The 15,526-nt window shown below is 41.7% G+C and overlaps 1 protein-coding gene across 4 annotated transcripts in view; it reads left to right on the top strand.

Moving 5' to 3' along the window:
- The window catches only part of ADGRV1 (adhesion G protein-coupled receptor V1), a 627,077-nt gene that overhangs the window by 367,578 nt on the left and 243,973 nt on the right, over nucleotides 1–15,526 (top strand). For all 4 annotated transcript variants that reach the window (XR_012320105.1, XM_073678624.1, XM_073678616.1 and 1 more), the window contains 4 exons: nucleotides 3,892–4,131; nucleotides 7,382–7,531; nucleotides 11,978–12,451; nucleotides 12,540–12,683. Coding sequence is in view for 3 of the 4 variants with exons in the window: in XM_073678624.1 (XP_073534725.1) it covers nucleotides 3,892–4,131; nucleotides 7,382–7,531; nucleotides 11,978–12,451; nucleotides 12,540–12,683 (1,008 nt within the window). In the remaining variant the exon portion in view is untranslated. The remainder of the gene's footprint in view (nucleotides 1–3,891; nucleotides 4,132–7,381; nucleotides 7,532–11,977; nucleotides 12,452–12,539; nucleotides 12,684–15,526) is intronic.

The following is a 15,526-nucleotide window of genomic DNA, read 5'->3' as shown; positions in this document are numbered from 1 at the left end:
GAGTGATGGTAGTGAGAGTCCCAGTGCTGGTAGTGCTGGAGGAGCAAGGAGCACACAGACAACAGGTTGCAGTCCAGGGTCTTTACTAAAACAGGTAAATTGACCCACAAACATTCCCGGCTAGGAGGGGACCTGGATGTCTGAGAGCAACGGGGAAATTGGCCCTGGTCAGGGTGAGGGTGTAGGCCTACCGTGCTTTCTGCGCTCCTTCTGGCTATCTCCTCCTGATAGGATAACAGCCCACGTTTCCGAGCTCTCCGTGTATTCTCGCCTGTATGGCCTGCGACGTGGCTTCCTTTCTGCTCCCAGCCTTGTACGGCTTTACTGGTCCCTTCGGTTGTGGCAGGGCCTCCAGGCTTCTTAGGCCAAGGAATGTACAGTCCCTTGCGGACTGGTTCTCTGCTGGGGGATGTGGAATCCTTCCAGCCTCAGACACCAAAGTCTGGTAAAGTTAAGTCTTTTCTCTGCCAAGACAGGCTCTCCTTGCCTCTTGTCCCTGGCTTGTGGCTCTCCTCCTGCCACACTTCCTCTTAGGTGCAGTGCAACTGTCTGTCCCTGCTCTGCTGAGACACGTCTCAGTCCTGAGACAGGTCATCTGGTTCTCTCTAACCCTGCCCTCAGTACCAGCTTTTATAGGGGCAGCCAGCTCCCCCTACTGGCCTGAGACAGGAGGCATTGCATGCTAATGTTCCCCTGACTAGAGAACCTCCCCCTTGCTCTCAGACACAGCTTTAATTACACTTGTGAAAAGAAAAGAAAGGGCGCATGTGTAGACTCACAGGGCTATTTGCTGAATTTAAAAAGTGCCAGTACACTCACCTGTGAAGGTTGTGTACGTCTACACAACCAAGATTAAGCGTGTAATTAATGAGGCTCCGGGTCACCTCTATTTGTAGTACCGTCCTGTCGGTGTTTGCCTCGCAACTCCGTGCTCCTCAAGTGGTCACACGATCCTGCTGGACCAGATACCACGTCACCGCAGGTCCTCAGTAGTTTAACCCGGTGGTTGGATACCGCAGGTCCTCAAACATCCAAATAGACCAGGCCGCTCCTGCCGCTTTAGCTCCGCATGGAGATATCTCACAAGTAAACAATGGTGCAGCGGTCTCAGGGAGCGCCAAAGGAATACTGGACAATTTAGTAGATGTCAACCGACTTTTATTCTTCCTCCAATACCACTGCCACTAATTACACTTGTGGCATCCAGGTCAGGGTGACACATATCCCTTGAATTTTATTTCAGTCCTCTCATTCACTGTAGGGTATGTGTTTATTTAGACTTTGCACCACCCTGCATCCTCATCTTCATTCATTTGCACTTTGATAATATCTAACATGATATGTTCCTTAAAGCGGACCTGTCACCAGGTCAAAAGTGGCCAGTGTTTGCTCTTATTCTATCCTGGCAGCTCCCCTGAGTCATCCATTTTTTTTGTTTGTTTGTTTTTTATTGTACTGCACGGTTCCAGAGAGATGAACCTTTTTATTTTGTGCTAAATTTTATGGTCTTTACTAAGTGGGCGTGACTCATATGATCCTCTGGGGCGAGTCTTTAGCTTACTCTGCATTATTACCCTGAGAGCCACACCCACTTTTAAGACAAATTCGCACTAGTAGCTCTCTCTTTGCATATGTGTAAGTTATCAAACTCTTAAAGGAAATGTCACCTCTATTATTTTTCACTGATTAAATATAGATATTAATTAAACATTTTTTCTAATCAGTTTTTGTTGCACTTTATGTAGATTTGTGTTCTGTCTTCTGTACATGACTATGTAGCAATCATCCTGCAGCATTTAGAGATATATTGTAGCTACATGGACCACAGCCAGCCTGCTTTGTGACATATGTAAAATGTAAAGGTCAGGGATGGGGGAGGAGGTGAGCTGTGACTATCACCTGTTGTGGATGTCGGATTCTGTGTTGTCTACTATATACAGTACAGACCAAAAGTTTGGACACACCTTTTCATCTAAAGATTTTTCTGTATTTTCATGACTTTGAAAATTGTACATTCACACTGAAGGCATCAAAACTATGAATTAACACATGTGGAATTATATACTTAACAAAAAAGTGTGAAACAACTGAAAATATGTGTTATATTCTAGGTTCTTCAAAGTAGCCACCTTTTGCGTTGGTGACTGCTTTGCACACTCTTGGCATTCTCTTGATGAGCTTCAAGAGGTAGTCACCGGAAATGGTCTTCCAACAATCTTGAAGGAGTTCCCAGAGATGCTTAGCACTTGTTGGCCCTTTTGCCTTCAATCTGCGGTCCAGCTCACCCCAAACCATCTCGATTGGGTTCAGGTCTGGTGACTGTGGAGGCCAGGTCATCTGGCGTAGCACCCCATCACTCTCCTTCTTGGTAAAATAGCCCTTACACAGCCTGGAGGTGTGTTTGGGGTCATTGTCCTGTTGAAAAATAAATGATCCAACTAAACGCAAACCGGAAGGAATAGCATGCCGCTGCAAAATGCTGTGATAGCCATGCTGGTTCAGTATGCCTTCAATTTTGAATAAATCCCCAACAGTGTCACCAGCAAAGCACCCCCACACCATCACACCTCCTCCTCCATGCTTCACGGTGGGAACCAGGCATGTAGAGTCCATCCGTTCACCTTTTCTGCGTCTCACAAAGACACGGTGGTTGGAACCAAAGATCTCAAATTTGGACTCATCAGACCAAAGCACAGATTTCCTCTGGTCTAATGTCCATTCCTTGTGTTCTTTAGCCCAAACAAATCTCTTCTGCTTGTTGCCTGTCCTTAGCAGTGGTTTCCTAGCAGCTATTTTACCATGAAGGCCTGCTGCACAATGTCTTCTCTTAACAGTTGTTGAAGAGATGTGTCTGCTGCAAGAACTCTGTGTGGCATTGACCTGGTCTCTAATCTGAGCTGCTGTTAACCTGCGATTTCTGAGGCTGGTGACTCGGATAAACTTATCCTCAGAAGCAGAGGTGACTCTTGGTCTTCCTTTCCTGGGGCGGTCCTCATGTGAGCCAGTTTCTTTGTAGCGCTTGATGGTTTTTGCAACTGCACTTGGGGACACTTTCAAAGTTTGGCCAATTTTTCGGACTGACTGACCTTCATTTCTTAAAGTAATGATGGCCATTCGTTTTTCTTTACTTAGCTGCTTTTTTCTTGCCATAATACAAATTCTAACAGTCTATTCAGTAGGACTATCAGCTGTGTATCCACCTGACTTCTGCACAACACAACTGATGGTCCCAACCCCATTTATAAGGCAAGAAATCCCACTTATTTAACCTGACAGAGCACACCTGTGAAGTGAAAACCATTTCTGGTGACTACCTCTTGAAGCTCATCAAGAGAATGCTAAGAGTGTGCAAAGCAGTCATCAAAGCAAAAGGTGGCTACTTTGAAGAACCTAGAATATAAGACATATTTTCAGCTGTTTCACACTTTTTTGTTAAGTATATAATTCTACATGTGTTAATTCATAGTTTTGATGCCTTCAGTGTGAATGTACAATTTTCAAAGTCATGAAAATACAGAAAAATCTTTAATGAGAAGGTGTGTCCAAACTTTTGGTGTGTACTGTATGTAGGTGTTATCTATGATTATACTACCTGTGATATTGATAGTGTTATTTTTATAATATAAATTTCAATATTAGAACGTTTTAAAAGTCCCTATTTAAAAAACATGGTACTATAAAATCTAATTTAAGCAATAGGTAATTTTCCAACGACAATCGCTTTTAAGCTTCATGCCGAATATCTGACAAACGTAGTCAAAGATCTATTCATCTTACTGATTGGCTATAGCCATGATGTGTCATATTGTTCGTCTGCATCTAATCTATGTATAAAAAGGAAATCGTTCTAACTTCTGTTCCATTGTACTGTTTTTTTTTCCTCTTTTGCAGATTGTGTGGCACATATTAGGGCCTAACTCTAAAGTCATCTTGACCTCAGGTAATGATGACTTCAGTGAACCTTTGAATGGATCTTTTCATTATAATGATGGAGAAGGAGGAGTAAGGATCATTACCTTAACTATTCTGCCTCATGGAGAAATTGAAGTCCAAGAAAAATTCATTGTTGTATTAAGTGTTGCAAGCGGGACTACCGAGATTGATCCAAAAGCCAAAAATGTGACTCTAACAGTAAGGATGTATTCGATTATTATTCATATAGGAATATTATTCATATTCAAAATCCAACTCGATGGGAAAAAAAAGATTAAACTAAACTGAATGTCGAAAACTACTCTTATTTTACTAGTTACGATTTAATGTGCAATTTTGTCTTTTTAGATAATTATTTATACTTTGAACTTCACCAATTCCCACAAATTTCCCCAAATTATAGAAAATTGTCTCCTTGTGAAGAAGCTCTTCAATAGTCATATTAGCTGGCCGCAAGGGACAGGACATGTTGTCGTCATTTCTCAAAATTATACCTTGTCTTGTATTTAAACTCTAAATCTTCATGAAATCTCATTCTAAGTAACATAAAATGGCAGTAGTACATTGTGATTGTTTCTAATAGTTAAAAAATATTTAAACATATATTAATTAATGAGAAACCATCATTTTAATTTGTATTGCATAAATCAATAGTACACTTGAAAATAAGAAACTTTGTATTATACTGTATATGATCAGTGAAATCTGCTTCTTTCTCCTTCAGGACTGATCATTCATTCTCAAAATTCTCAATTCCCAGGTAAAATCTTTATTCAGTGAAGACAGATTTTTAAATTACTGAGATACAAGATGACAGTTGGTGCGAATGAGACTCTATGTATAGGGGAGGAAGTGAGGGGGGAGGAGCTAGAACCAGAGCTCCTGCCTCCTCCCCCTCTCATCTGTATAGAATCTTACCAATAGCAACTGTTATCTCCTATCTTAGTAATGTAATAATCTGTCTTCACTGAATACAGATTTTACCTGGGAATTGAACATTTTTACCTGGGTAAAAATTGAAAAAATTGAGAATGGGAATGAATAATCAACCCAGGAAGAGAGAGAAGCAGATTTCTCTGATGAGATATACACTTCTCAAAAAAATAAAGGGAACACTCCAATAACAGATCCTAGATCTGAATGAATGAAATATTCTCATTGAATACTTTGTTCTGTACAAAGTTGAATGTGCTGACAACAAAATCACACAAAAATCATCAATGGAAATCACATTTATTAACCAATGGAGGCCTGGATTTAGAGTCACCCCCAAAATTAAAGTGGAAAAACACACTACAGGCTGATCCAACTTTGATGTAATGTCCTTAAAACAAGTCAAAATGAGGCTCAGTATTGTGTGTGGCCTCCACGTGCCTGTATGACCTCCCTACAACGCCTGGGCATGCTCCTGATGAGGTTGCGGATGGTCTCCTGTGGGATCTCCTCCCAGACCTGGACTAAAGCATCTGCCAACTCCTGCACAGTCTGTGGTGCAACGTTACCTTGGTGGATGGAGCGAGACATGATGTCCCAGATGTGCTCAATCGGATTCAGGTCTGGGGAACGGGCTGGCCAGTCCATAGCTTCAATGCCTTCATCTTCCAGGAACTGCTGACACACTCCAGCCACATGAGGTCTGGCATTGTCCTGCATTAGGAGGAACCCAGGGCCAACCGCACCAGCATATGGTCTCACAAGGGGTCTGAGGATCTCCTCTCGGTACCTAATGGCAGTCAGGCTATCTCTGGCGAGCACATGGAGGGCTGTGCGGCCCTCCAAAGAAATGCCACCCCACACCATTACTGACCCACTGCCAAACCGGTCATTCTGAAGGATGTTGCAGGCAGCAGATCGCTCTCCACGGCATCTCCAGACTCTGTCACATATGTCACATGTGCTCATTGTGAACCTGCTTTCATCTGTGAAGGGCACAGGGTGCCAGTGGCGACTTTGCCAATCCTGGTGTTCTGTGGCAAATGCCAAGCGTCCTGCACGGTGTTGGGCTGTGAGCACAACCCCAATCTGTAGACGTCGGGCCCTCATACCGCCCTCATGGAGTCGGTTTCTAACCGTTTGTGCAGACACATGCACATTTGTGGCCTGATGGGGGTCATTTTGCAGGGCTCTGGCAGTGCTCCTCCTGTTCCTCCTTGCACAAAGGAGGAGGTAGCGGTCCTGCTGCTGGGTTGTTGCCCTCCTATGGCCCCCTCCACATCTCCTGGTATCTGCTCCATGCTCTGGACACTGTGCTGACTGACACAGCTACCCTTCTTGCCACAGCTCGCACTGATGTGCCATCCTGGATGAACTGAACTACCTGAGCAACTTCTGTGGGTTGTACTGTAGACACTGCCTCATGCTACTGTACCTCTAGGGGTAAGAGCAATGGCAAAATGAAAAAGTGACAAAAACAACAGCCAAAAATGATGAGAACAGAGAAATGGTCTGTGGTCACCACCTGCAGAACCACTCCTTTATAGGGGGTATCTTGCTAATTGCCGATCATTTCTACCAGTTGTCTGTTCCATTTGCACAACAGCAGGAGAAATTGATTCACAATCAGTGTTGCTTCATAACTGGACAGGTAGATTTCACAGAAGCGTTATTGACTTGGAGCTACATTGTGTTGTTTAAGTGTTCCCTTTATTTTTTTGAGCAGTGTATTACGAATTGTCTTATTTGTAGTATTGACTTATGGAATAAAAATTTACTCTTTAAGACGACTGGTCAATTCTAATAGAAAAAGAGATGGACAGGATATGCTGAATGCTAAATTTAGTGAAAGTTGTGAAATTAAATATTTAGCATCTTAAAGAGTGACCATCATTTTAATTTTTATTTTATAAATCACTTGTCAACATAAAAATGCATACATTTGTAATATATTTAATCAGAAATATAATTTATGTAATACATTTTGTAATATATTTTATCTGTTTCTTTTTTCTCCTGGACTGATCTTTCATTCTCAATTCATCTGTAAAATCTGTATTCAGTGAAGACAGATTTTCCCATTACTGAAATAAGAGATGACAGTTGGTGCTTTTCAGACTCTATGGAGAGTGAAAGGGGAGGAGCTAGAGGAAGACACTGAAATTCTTCTGCAAGTTCTCCTGAAATGACCATTACAATTCTCCATAGAACTTTATGAGCAGCAGCTGTCGTCTCCTATCTCAGTAATGGGAAAGACACATTTTACTCGTGAATTGAGAATTTTAAGAGTTTCTGATTATCCCAGAAGTATAAAAAAGCAGATTCATCTAATAAAATGTATCACAAAGTTTTTTCATTTTTAAATGTATTATTGATTTATAGTTTTATAAAAAATACATAAAAAAACCCGATGGTTATTAAAGGTAAGAATGGAGTAAACTGATGTGATACAAATCTTCTTTGTGTTATTAATTGCTTATGTTTCACTATACAATTTCTAACTTCTTTATCTTAGATACAAAAATTTGGAGATCCAAATGGGATTGTACAGTTTGCAGCTGAATCACTTGTAAAGAAAAACTATACAGAACCAGAAAACACTGATGGTCCTTTAAATATAACTTTTACTATCAAAAGGATTCAAGGGACACTTGGAAACCTTACGGTATTCATTTTCTGCTGTTTGTTATATTTTGGATACTACTTGTAACAAATCCTATAAAGAGCTCTATAAAGAAAAAATCGGTTATCGATTATCAGTAAAACATAAGCTTTGGTAAATCTAATACAGCGGAAGATCTTTATCCTCATAAGTAACCAAAAGACATGAAATCACCTAGATATGACCCCAGCAGTGGGACCTTCATTACCTACATGGACTAGAAGTGGTGGCTCATACCAGTGCCACCTATCAGACCTTCTATATGAGTAACAACAATATATTTAGCAGACCAGGCTGTGTCTATGCTTGATTCTTCTGCATCTCTTACTAACAGTGGCGTAACTAGAGCTCGATGGTCCCAAGATGTGCATCTTGGTGTATATATATATATATATTTGTCCTTCATCCTGGTGTATATGTCTCTCATCCTGGCCCTATCCTGGTATATATATATACAGTACAGACCAAAAGTTTGGAAACACCTTCTCATTTAAAGATTTTTCTGTATTTTCATGACTGTGAAAAGTGTACATTCACACTGAATGCATCAAATCTATGAATGTGGAATTATATACTTAACAAAAAAGTGTAAAACAGCTGAAAATATGTCTTATATTCTAGGTTCTTCAAAGTAGCCACCTTTTGCTTTGATGACTGCTTTGCACACTCTTGGCATTCTCTTGATGAGCTTCAAGAGGTAGTCACCGGAAATGGTTTTCACTTCACAGGTGTGCCCTGTCAGGTTTAATAAGTGGGATTTCTTGCCTTATAAATGGGGTTGGGACCATCAGTTGTGTTGTGCAGAAGTCAGGTGGATACACAGCTGATAGTCCTACTGAATAGACTGTTAGCTGCTTTTTTCTTGCCATAATACAAATTCTAAGTAAAGAAAAACGAGTGGCCATCATTACTTTAAGAAATGAAGGTCAGTCAGTCCGAAAAATTGGCCAAACTTTGAAAGTGTCCCCAAGTGCAGTTGCAAAAACCATCAAGTGCTACAAAGAAACTGGCTCACATGAGGACCGCCCCAGGAAAGGAAGACCAAGAGTCACCTCTGCTTCTGAGGATAAGTTTATCCGAGTCACCAGCCTCAGAAATCGCAGGTTAACAGCAGCTCAGATTAGAGACCAGGTCAATGCCACACAGAGTTCTAGCAGCAAACACATCTCTACAACAACTGTTAAGAGGAGACTTTGTGCAGCCGACCTTCATGGTAAAATAGCTGCTAGGAAACCACTGCTAAGGACAGGCAACAAGCTGAAGAGACTTGTTTGGGCTAAAGAACACAAGGAATGGACATTAGACCAGTGGAAATCTGTGCTTTGGTCTGATGAGTCCAAATTTGAGATGTTTGGTTCCAACCACCGTGTCTTTGTGCGACAGAGAAAAGGTGAACGGATGGACTCTACATGCCTGGTTCCCACCGTGAAGCATGGAGGAGGAGGCGTGATGGTGTGGGGGTGCTTTGCTGGTGACACTGTTGGGGATTTATTCAAAATTGAAGGCATACTGAACCAGCATGGCTACCACAGCATCTTGCAGCGGCATGCTATTCCATCCGGTTTGCGTTTAGTTGGACCATCATTTATTTTTCAACAGGACAATGACCCCAAACACACCTCCAGGCTGTGTAAGGGCTATTTGACCAAGAAGGAGAGTGATGGGGTGCAATGCCAGATGACCAGGCCTCCACAGTCACCAGACCTGAACCCAATCGAGATGGTTTGGGGTGAGCTGGACTGCAGAGTGAAGGCAAAAGAGCCAACAAGTGCAAAGCATCTCTGGGAACTCCTTCAAGATTGTTGGAAGACCATTTCCGGTGGCTGCTTCTTGAAGCTCATCAAGAGAATGCCAAGAGTGTGCAAAGCAGTCATCAAAGCAAAAGGTGGCTACTTTGAAGAACCTAGAATATAAGACATATTTTCAGTTGTTTCACACTTTTTTGTTTAGTATATAATTCCGCATGTGTTAATTCATAGTTTTGAAGCCTTCAGTGTGAATGTACAATTTTCAAAGTCATGAAAATACAGAAAAATCTTTAAATGAGAAGGTGTGTCCAAACTTTTGGTCTGTACTGTATATCCCGCATCCTGGAATATTGAGTGTATCCCCATTCCTGGTATATGTCCCCCATTCTGTTATTTATTGCTTAGAAAAAAATAAAGCATTATACTCACCTTCCCTCCGCTCCCCCGCCGCACGGCGTCCTCCTCTGAAGCCAGCAGCTGACTTCAACATGCAAGCGACGGAAGTGTATGATGTCATTGACATGCGCTCCCAGTCATGTGCACGCCGATGTCAGCTGCTGGCCTCTGATTGGCTGGCATCGTGTATTGCCGTGCACGGACGTGACGGGTCTCTGCACCGCAATACACATCAGCTTCTCCAAGGGTGCCCAAACTTTTGCAACGACCCATTTTCTTTTTGGTAATTTTTAAAATGTAAAAGATGACAATATATATATATTTGACTAAATGCAAAGGAAATGTGTCATCTTTATCTTTAGCCCCTTTAGAGACAACTTCATCTTCAACTTACTTAACTGTTCACTATAACAGAAATTTTGACCAGGGTTGCCCAAACTTTTACGTGTCACTGTATGATAAAATATATATAGAAAAGTAATGTGAGAAAGATAGTACTTAAAATGTAATCACACAAACCTACATTTTTATATTAGATCATATAATTTAATTACGTTCTAAGATAAAACAAAAACAAATTGGTATCTTGACACTTGTAACAACCTGAATAATAAATCTATAACATTATTTATGATTAACAATGTAAATAAAAATAAATTGTAGGGATTTTACTCACTTGGGTGCGGTGGGAGGCAAACAGGAGGCATGTTCCTTTATCTTCATATTGGTTTATTACCTCATAAACCTGGCAAAAGTAAAGGAATACAAACAGCCTTTAGTTCAGGCAAAACAAAGTAAAATGTCCATTAACAAGCCTCTGCTTAAGCCAGTCCTGTGGGCACACAGGCTACAGAGCGTTCAGCTCACTGGCTTAGTGCGGCGAAACAACACATAGAAGGCCTTCTTCCTCCAAACACACAGACCGTGTGGCAAACAATGGCATCTATTTTAAAGGCTGTTAACCACACCCAGAGGTGAGGTATGTTGGTAGCTGGACCCGCCCAACTCTCCAAGCTACCCATAACCCGGTCCCAGGTGCACCAAACGATCCTCTCAGTGCTTACTTGCACTAGAGAAACACTCCGGGTTACATCACAGAGGACTGCCATCTCTGTGACAAATACCTCCCATCGACTGTGCAACCATTAGCCACCTTACAAAATATAATGCATTCCACAAAAAACAAGACCTCATTGGGACACGATGACCAAAAACTGACTGATGTAAGGAGGCACATACGGTAATCAAATATTTCTCAAAAAAATCAAAATCAGCCTGATCTTTATTTATTCATCCTCCCCATAATCTTGTTTGTATTATTGACACTATAATAAAAATGTATATAATTCTGGGTTTTGCTTTTCTTATTTCTTCCATCTGCTTTTCATTTTGCCGTGCAATTGTCTTTAATTTTCCATGAAAACAGGAATTGTCTGTTGCTATAGAGATGAAGGGTCTCAATGATTATTATTTACAATGCTGAATTACTGTCCTCTGAGTGCCCTCCGGTCGTAAATCAACAGGGGAAGTAGGAAAATAGTGTTTTTGTAATAAAGAATAATAAACAATTTACCCTTCACACACAGACATCAACTCTACACATAATTCTCTTTTCACTCAATTTTTTTTAGCACTTTTGAACAATTTTAAAAGTTTATTAGGTAAAAATTGGTGAAAAATCCTCTTTAAAGGGAACCTTACAGCTCATGTTGCCCGATCCATGGGCAGAATGTATCAAACACTGACTGTATGATTTCAGCCAGTTATGTTTGAGAAAATTACACTTTAAAAACAGGTGGAGACCAAGCCGAACGTGAGACTAGTCGGAAAGGTCGGTCTCTAGCTGCTTCTCCCCACCCGCTACTCTGGAGTGACAGGTCTCTCCCTATGCACACATACAGGGAAACATCTGTCACTCCAGAGTAGCAGGTGGGGAGAAGCCGCCAGGGAACTGACTTTCCAACTAGAATGACATGTGGCTCTGTCCTTGGCGGTTTCTCGCCCTGGAGTGAGAGGTCTCTACCTATATCGTGTACAGGGAAACATCTGTCACTCCAGTGTAGCAGATAGGGAAAAGCCTCCAGGAACTGACTGTCCAACTCCTCTACCGTGTGGCTCAGTCCCCAGTGACTTTTCAAACATACGTGGCTGAAATCATACAGCCAGTGTCTGATTCATGCTGCCTTAGGATCGGACAGGATGTATCAGCTCTCAAGTTCCCTTTAAGATGGTAGTTTAACATTTAAATGAGATTTTAAAATATGTATGAAATGAAGACAAATATACTTCTTCCTTATTTTCTTAGGTTTATTGGCAACTGACTAGTGTCTCAGACATTCATGATGATTTCACAGTGACTTCTGGATGGGTGGTCATTCTGGATGGTCAGAATATTGCAGAGTTACATCTTCAGCTCCTACCAGATGATGTGCCTGAACTGGACGAGACCTACATGGTTCAGTTGACCTCTGTAGATGGAGGTGCAGACTTGGATAAAGGCAAAAGCATGGTTTGGTTCACCGTTTTGGCAAATGACGATCCTTATGGTGTTTTCCTTTTGGATCCTGCAAGTCAGCATATTATTGTGAATAGTGACATGGGACGTTACGTACAGGTTAATGTCACACGGCTCGCTGGAACATTTGGTAATGTCACTGTGCAGTATCAGATTTCCTTCGGAAAGTCAGAACGAGTTAATCTGACAGGAACAATTGAGGGGAAAGTGCTGATTAAAGATGGTGCGAGCTATGGATTTAGTACAGTGCCAATAAGCAACCAGGTCAGTAATTTCCCCGCTACAGTATATATGTCATTATTATAATAATGGTGCATTATGGGTATGTATTAATTATATTTTTTATTTGTAGGTTTTCCTTTTGCCTGGTTTTAATTTTACTCTTGAGTTGACAAATGTCACATTAATGGGTGAAAACACTTTTGGAGATCCCCAAATATTTAAAGGCCAGAAGCCAACCCCAGTACCAGTACCAAAAGATGCTGCCAACTCAGAGGTATAGTAACAATAATTAAAGTGGTTGTCCTTCACTGATTTATTTTTTAAAACTAGTCTAGCATGCTCTAAAATAAAACTAGTATCACCAGAATGATTTCCTATCGATCCTTTTTCTGTTTCATTGAGAGCTTCTTTGACTGCATGTTGTGGGTTCACAGCAACAGCTGCCAAATGCAAATGTCACACCTGTAATCAATTCCAGACCTTTTACCTGCTTAATTGATGATGGATTAATGAGGGAAAAACCCATGCAGCCCATTAAAGAGCTTTTGAGATAATCGTCCAATTGCTTTTGGTCCCTTTAAAAAAAGGCAGCTACATATTAAAGCGCTGTAAATCCTAAACTCTTACGCTAATTAGGATGTGAATACCCTCAAATTAAATCTGAGAGTCTGTACTTTAAGCCCATATTGATTATATAACTATCTTGAATATGTTTTGGTAATTGGCTAAAATGCCAAAACTTTTGTCTCTGTCCAAATATTTCTGGATCTAACTGTATGTATGTCCACCTCTAATGCAGCTGCTTCCAGGTTTAAAGTCTCCATTTGGGAGTTTTCCTTAATATGATTGAATGCTGCCTATAGAATACCACAAGCAAGTATGCCACACCACCTAAGTATATGTAGTACTACTATTTTCCTTAAAATATAGAGATAACTCATCATGGAGGAATTGTTCCCCTGGGAAGGGAAGGGTGTTAAAAAATGTGGATTCTGGTGCCAACCTAGTGTTAGTATTAGCGGTTTGTTGCCCCAATGGAGTTTTACCATTCGGGGGAGCGATCGAAAACAGATCTAGACTTAGACTGACAGACTTAAAATAGAAATGCCGCAATAAGTCTGCCAGGATCAACCCCAAGCCTATTCTATATAAACAGTGTGCTATTTTAAATTGTATATTATTATGTTCTTTGGATTTTATATGGAGCCTTATTAAAAGTTATCTATCTTGTGCAGGAATATTGGATGCACAGTCATGCAGGAACATTGGATGCACACTCATGCAGGAACATTGGATGCACACTCATGCAAGAACATTGGATGCACACTCATGCAGGAACATTGGATGCACACTCGTACAGGAACATTGGATGCTTGCTCATGCAGGAACATTGGATGCACACACATGCAGGAACATTGGATGGACAGTCATGAAGGAACATTGGATGCACACTCATGCAGGAACATTGGATGCTTGCTCATGCAGGAACATTGGATGCTTGCTCATGCAGGAACATTGGATGCTTGCTCATGCAGGAACATTGGATGCTTGCTCATGCAGGAACATTGGATGCACACTCATGCAGGAACATTGGATGCACACACATGCAGGAACATTGGATGCACAGTCATGTAAGAACATTGGATGTACACTCATGCAGGAACATTGGATGCACAGTCATGCAGGAACATTGGATGCACACACATGCAGGAACATTGGATGCACAGTCATGCAGGAACATTGGATGCACAGTCATGCAAGAACATTGGATGCACACACATGCAGGAACATTGGATGCACAGTCATGTAAGAACATTGGATGTACACTCATGCAGAAACATTGGATGCTTGCTCATGCAGGAACATTGGATGCACAGTCATGCAGGAACATTGGATGCACACTCATGCAGGAACATTGGATGCACAGTCATGCAGGAACATTGGATGCACAGTCATGCAGGAACATTGGATGCACAGTCATGTAAGAACATTAAATGTACACTCATGCAGAAACATTGGATGCACAGTCATGCAGGAACGTTGGATGCACACTCATGCAGGAACATTGGATGCACACTCATGCAGGAACATTGGATGCACACTCATGCAGGAACATTGGATGCACACTCATGCAGGAACATTGGATGCACACTCATGCAGGAACATTGGATGCACACTCATGCAGGAACATTGGATGCACAGTAATGCAGGAACATTGGATGTACACTCATGCAGGAACATTGGATGCTTGCTCATGCAGGGACATTGGATGCACACACATGCAGGAACATTGGATGCACAGTCATGCAGGAACATTGGATGCACACTCATGCAGGAACATTGGATGCACAGTCAGGCAGGAGCATTGGATGCACACTCATGCAGGAACATTGGATGCACACTCATGCAGGAACATTGGATGCACACTCATGCAGGAACATTGGATGCACACTCATGCAGGAACATTGGATGCACACTCATGCAGGAACATTGGATGCTTGCTCATGCAGGAACATTGGATGCACACTCATGCAGGATCATTGGATGCTTGCTCCTGCAGGAACATTGGATGCTTGCTCATGCAGGAACATTGGATGCTTGCTCATGCAGGAACATTGGATGCACAGTCATGTAAGAACATTGGATGCACACTCATGCAGGAACATTGGATGCACACTCATGCAGGAACATTGGATGCACACTCATGCAGGAACATTGGATGCTTGCTCATGCAGGAACATTGGATGCACACTCATGCAGGATCATTGGATGCTTGCTCCTGCAGGAACATTGGATGCACAGTCATGCAGGAACATTGGATGCTTGCTCATGCAGGAACATTGGATGCACAGTCATGTAAGAACATTGGATGCACACTCATGCAGGAACATTGGATGCACACTCATGCAGGAACATTGGATGCTTGCTCATGCAGGAACATTGGATGCACACTCATGCAGGAACATTGGATGCTTGCTCATGCAGGAACATTGGATGCACACTCATGCAGGAACATTGGATGCACACTCTTGCAGAAACATTGGATGCACAGTCATGCAGGAGCATTGGATGCACACTCATGCAGGAACATTGGATGCACACTCATGCAGGAACATT

The sequence above is a fragment of the Phyllobates terribilis genome, unplaced genomic scaffold (assembly GCF_046119375.1).
Source record: "Phyllobates terribilis strain yellow unplaced genomic scaffold, ASM4611937v1 Scaffold_1__5_contigs__length_1240528914, whole genome shotgun sequence".
Classification (NCBI taxonomy): domain Eukaryota; kingdom Metazoa; phylum Chordata; class Amphibia; order Anura; family Dendrobatidae; genus Phyllobates; species Phyllobates terribilis.
This window is presented reverse-complemented; position numbering and strand designations above follow the sequence as displayed.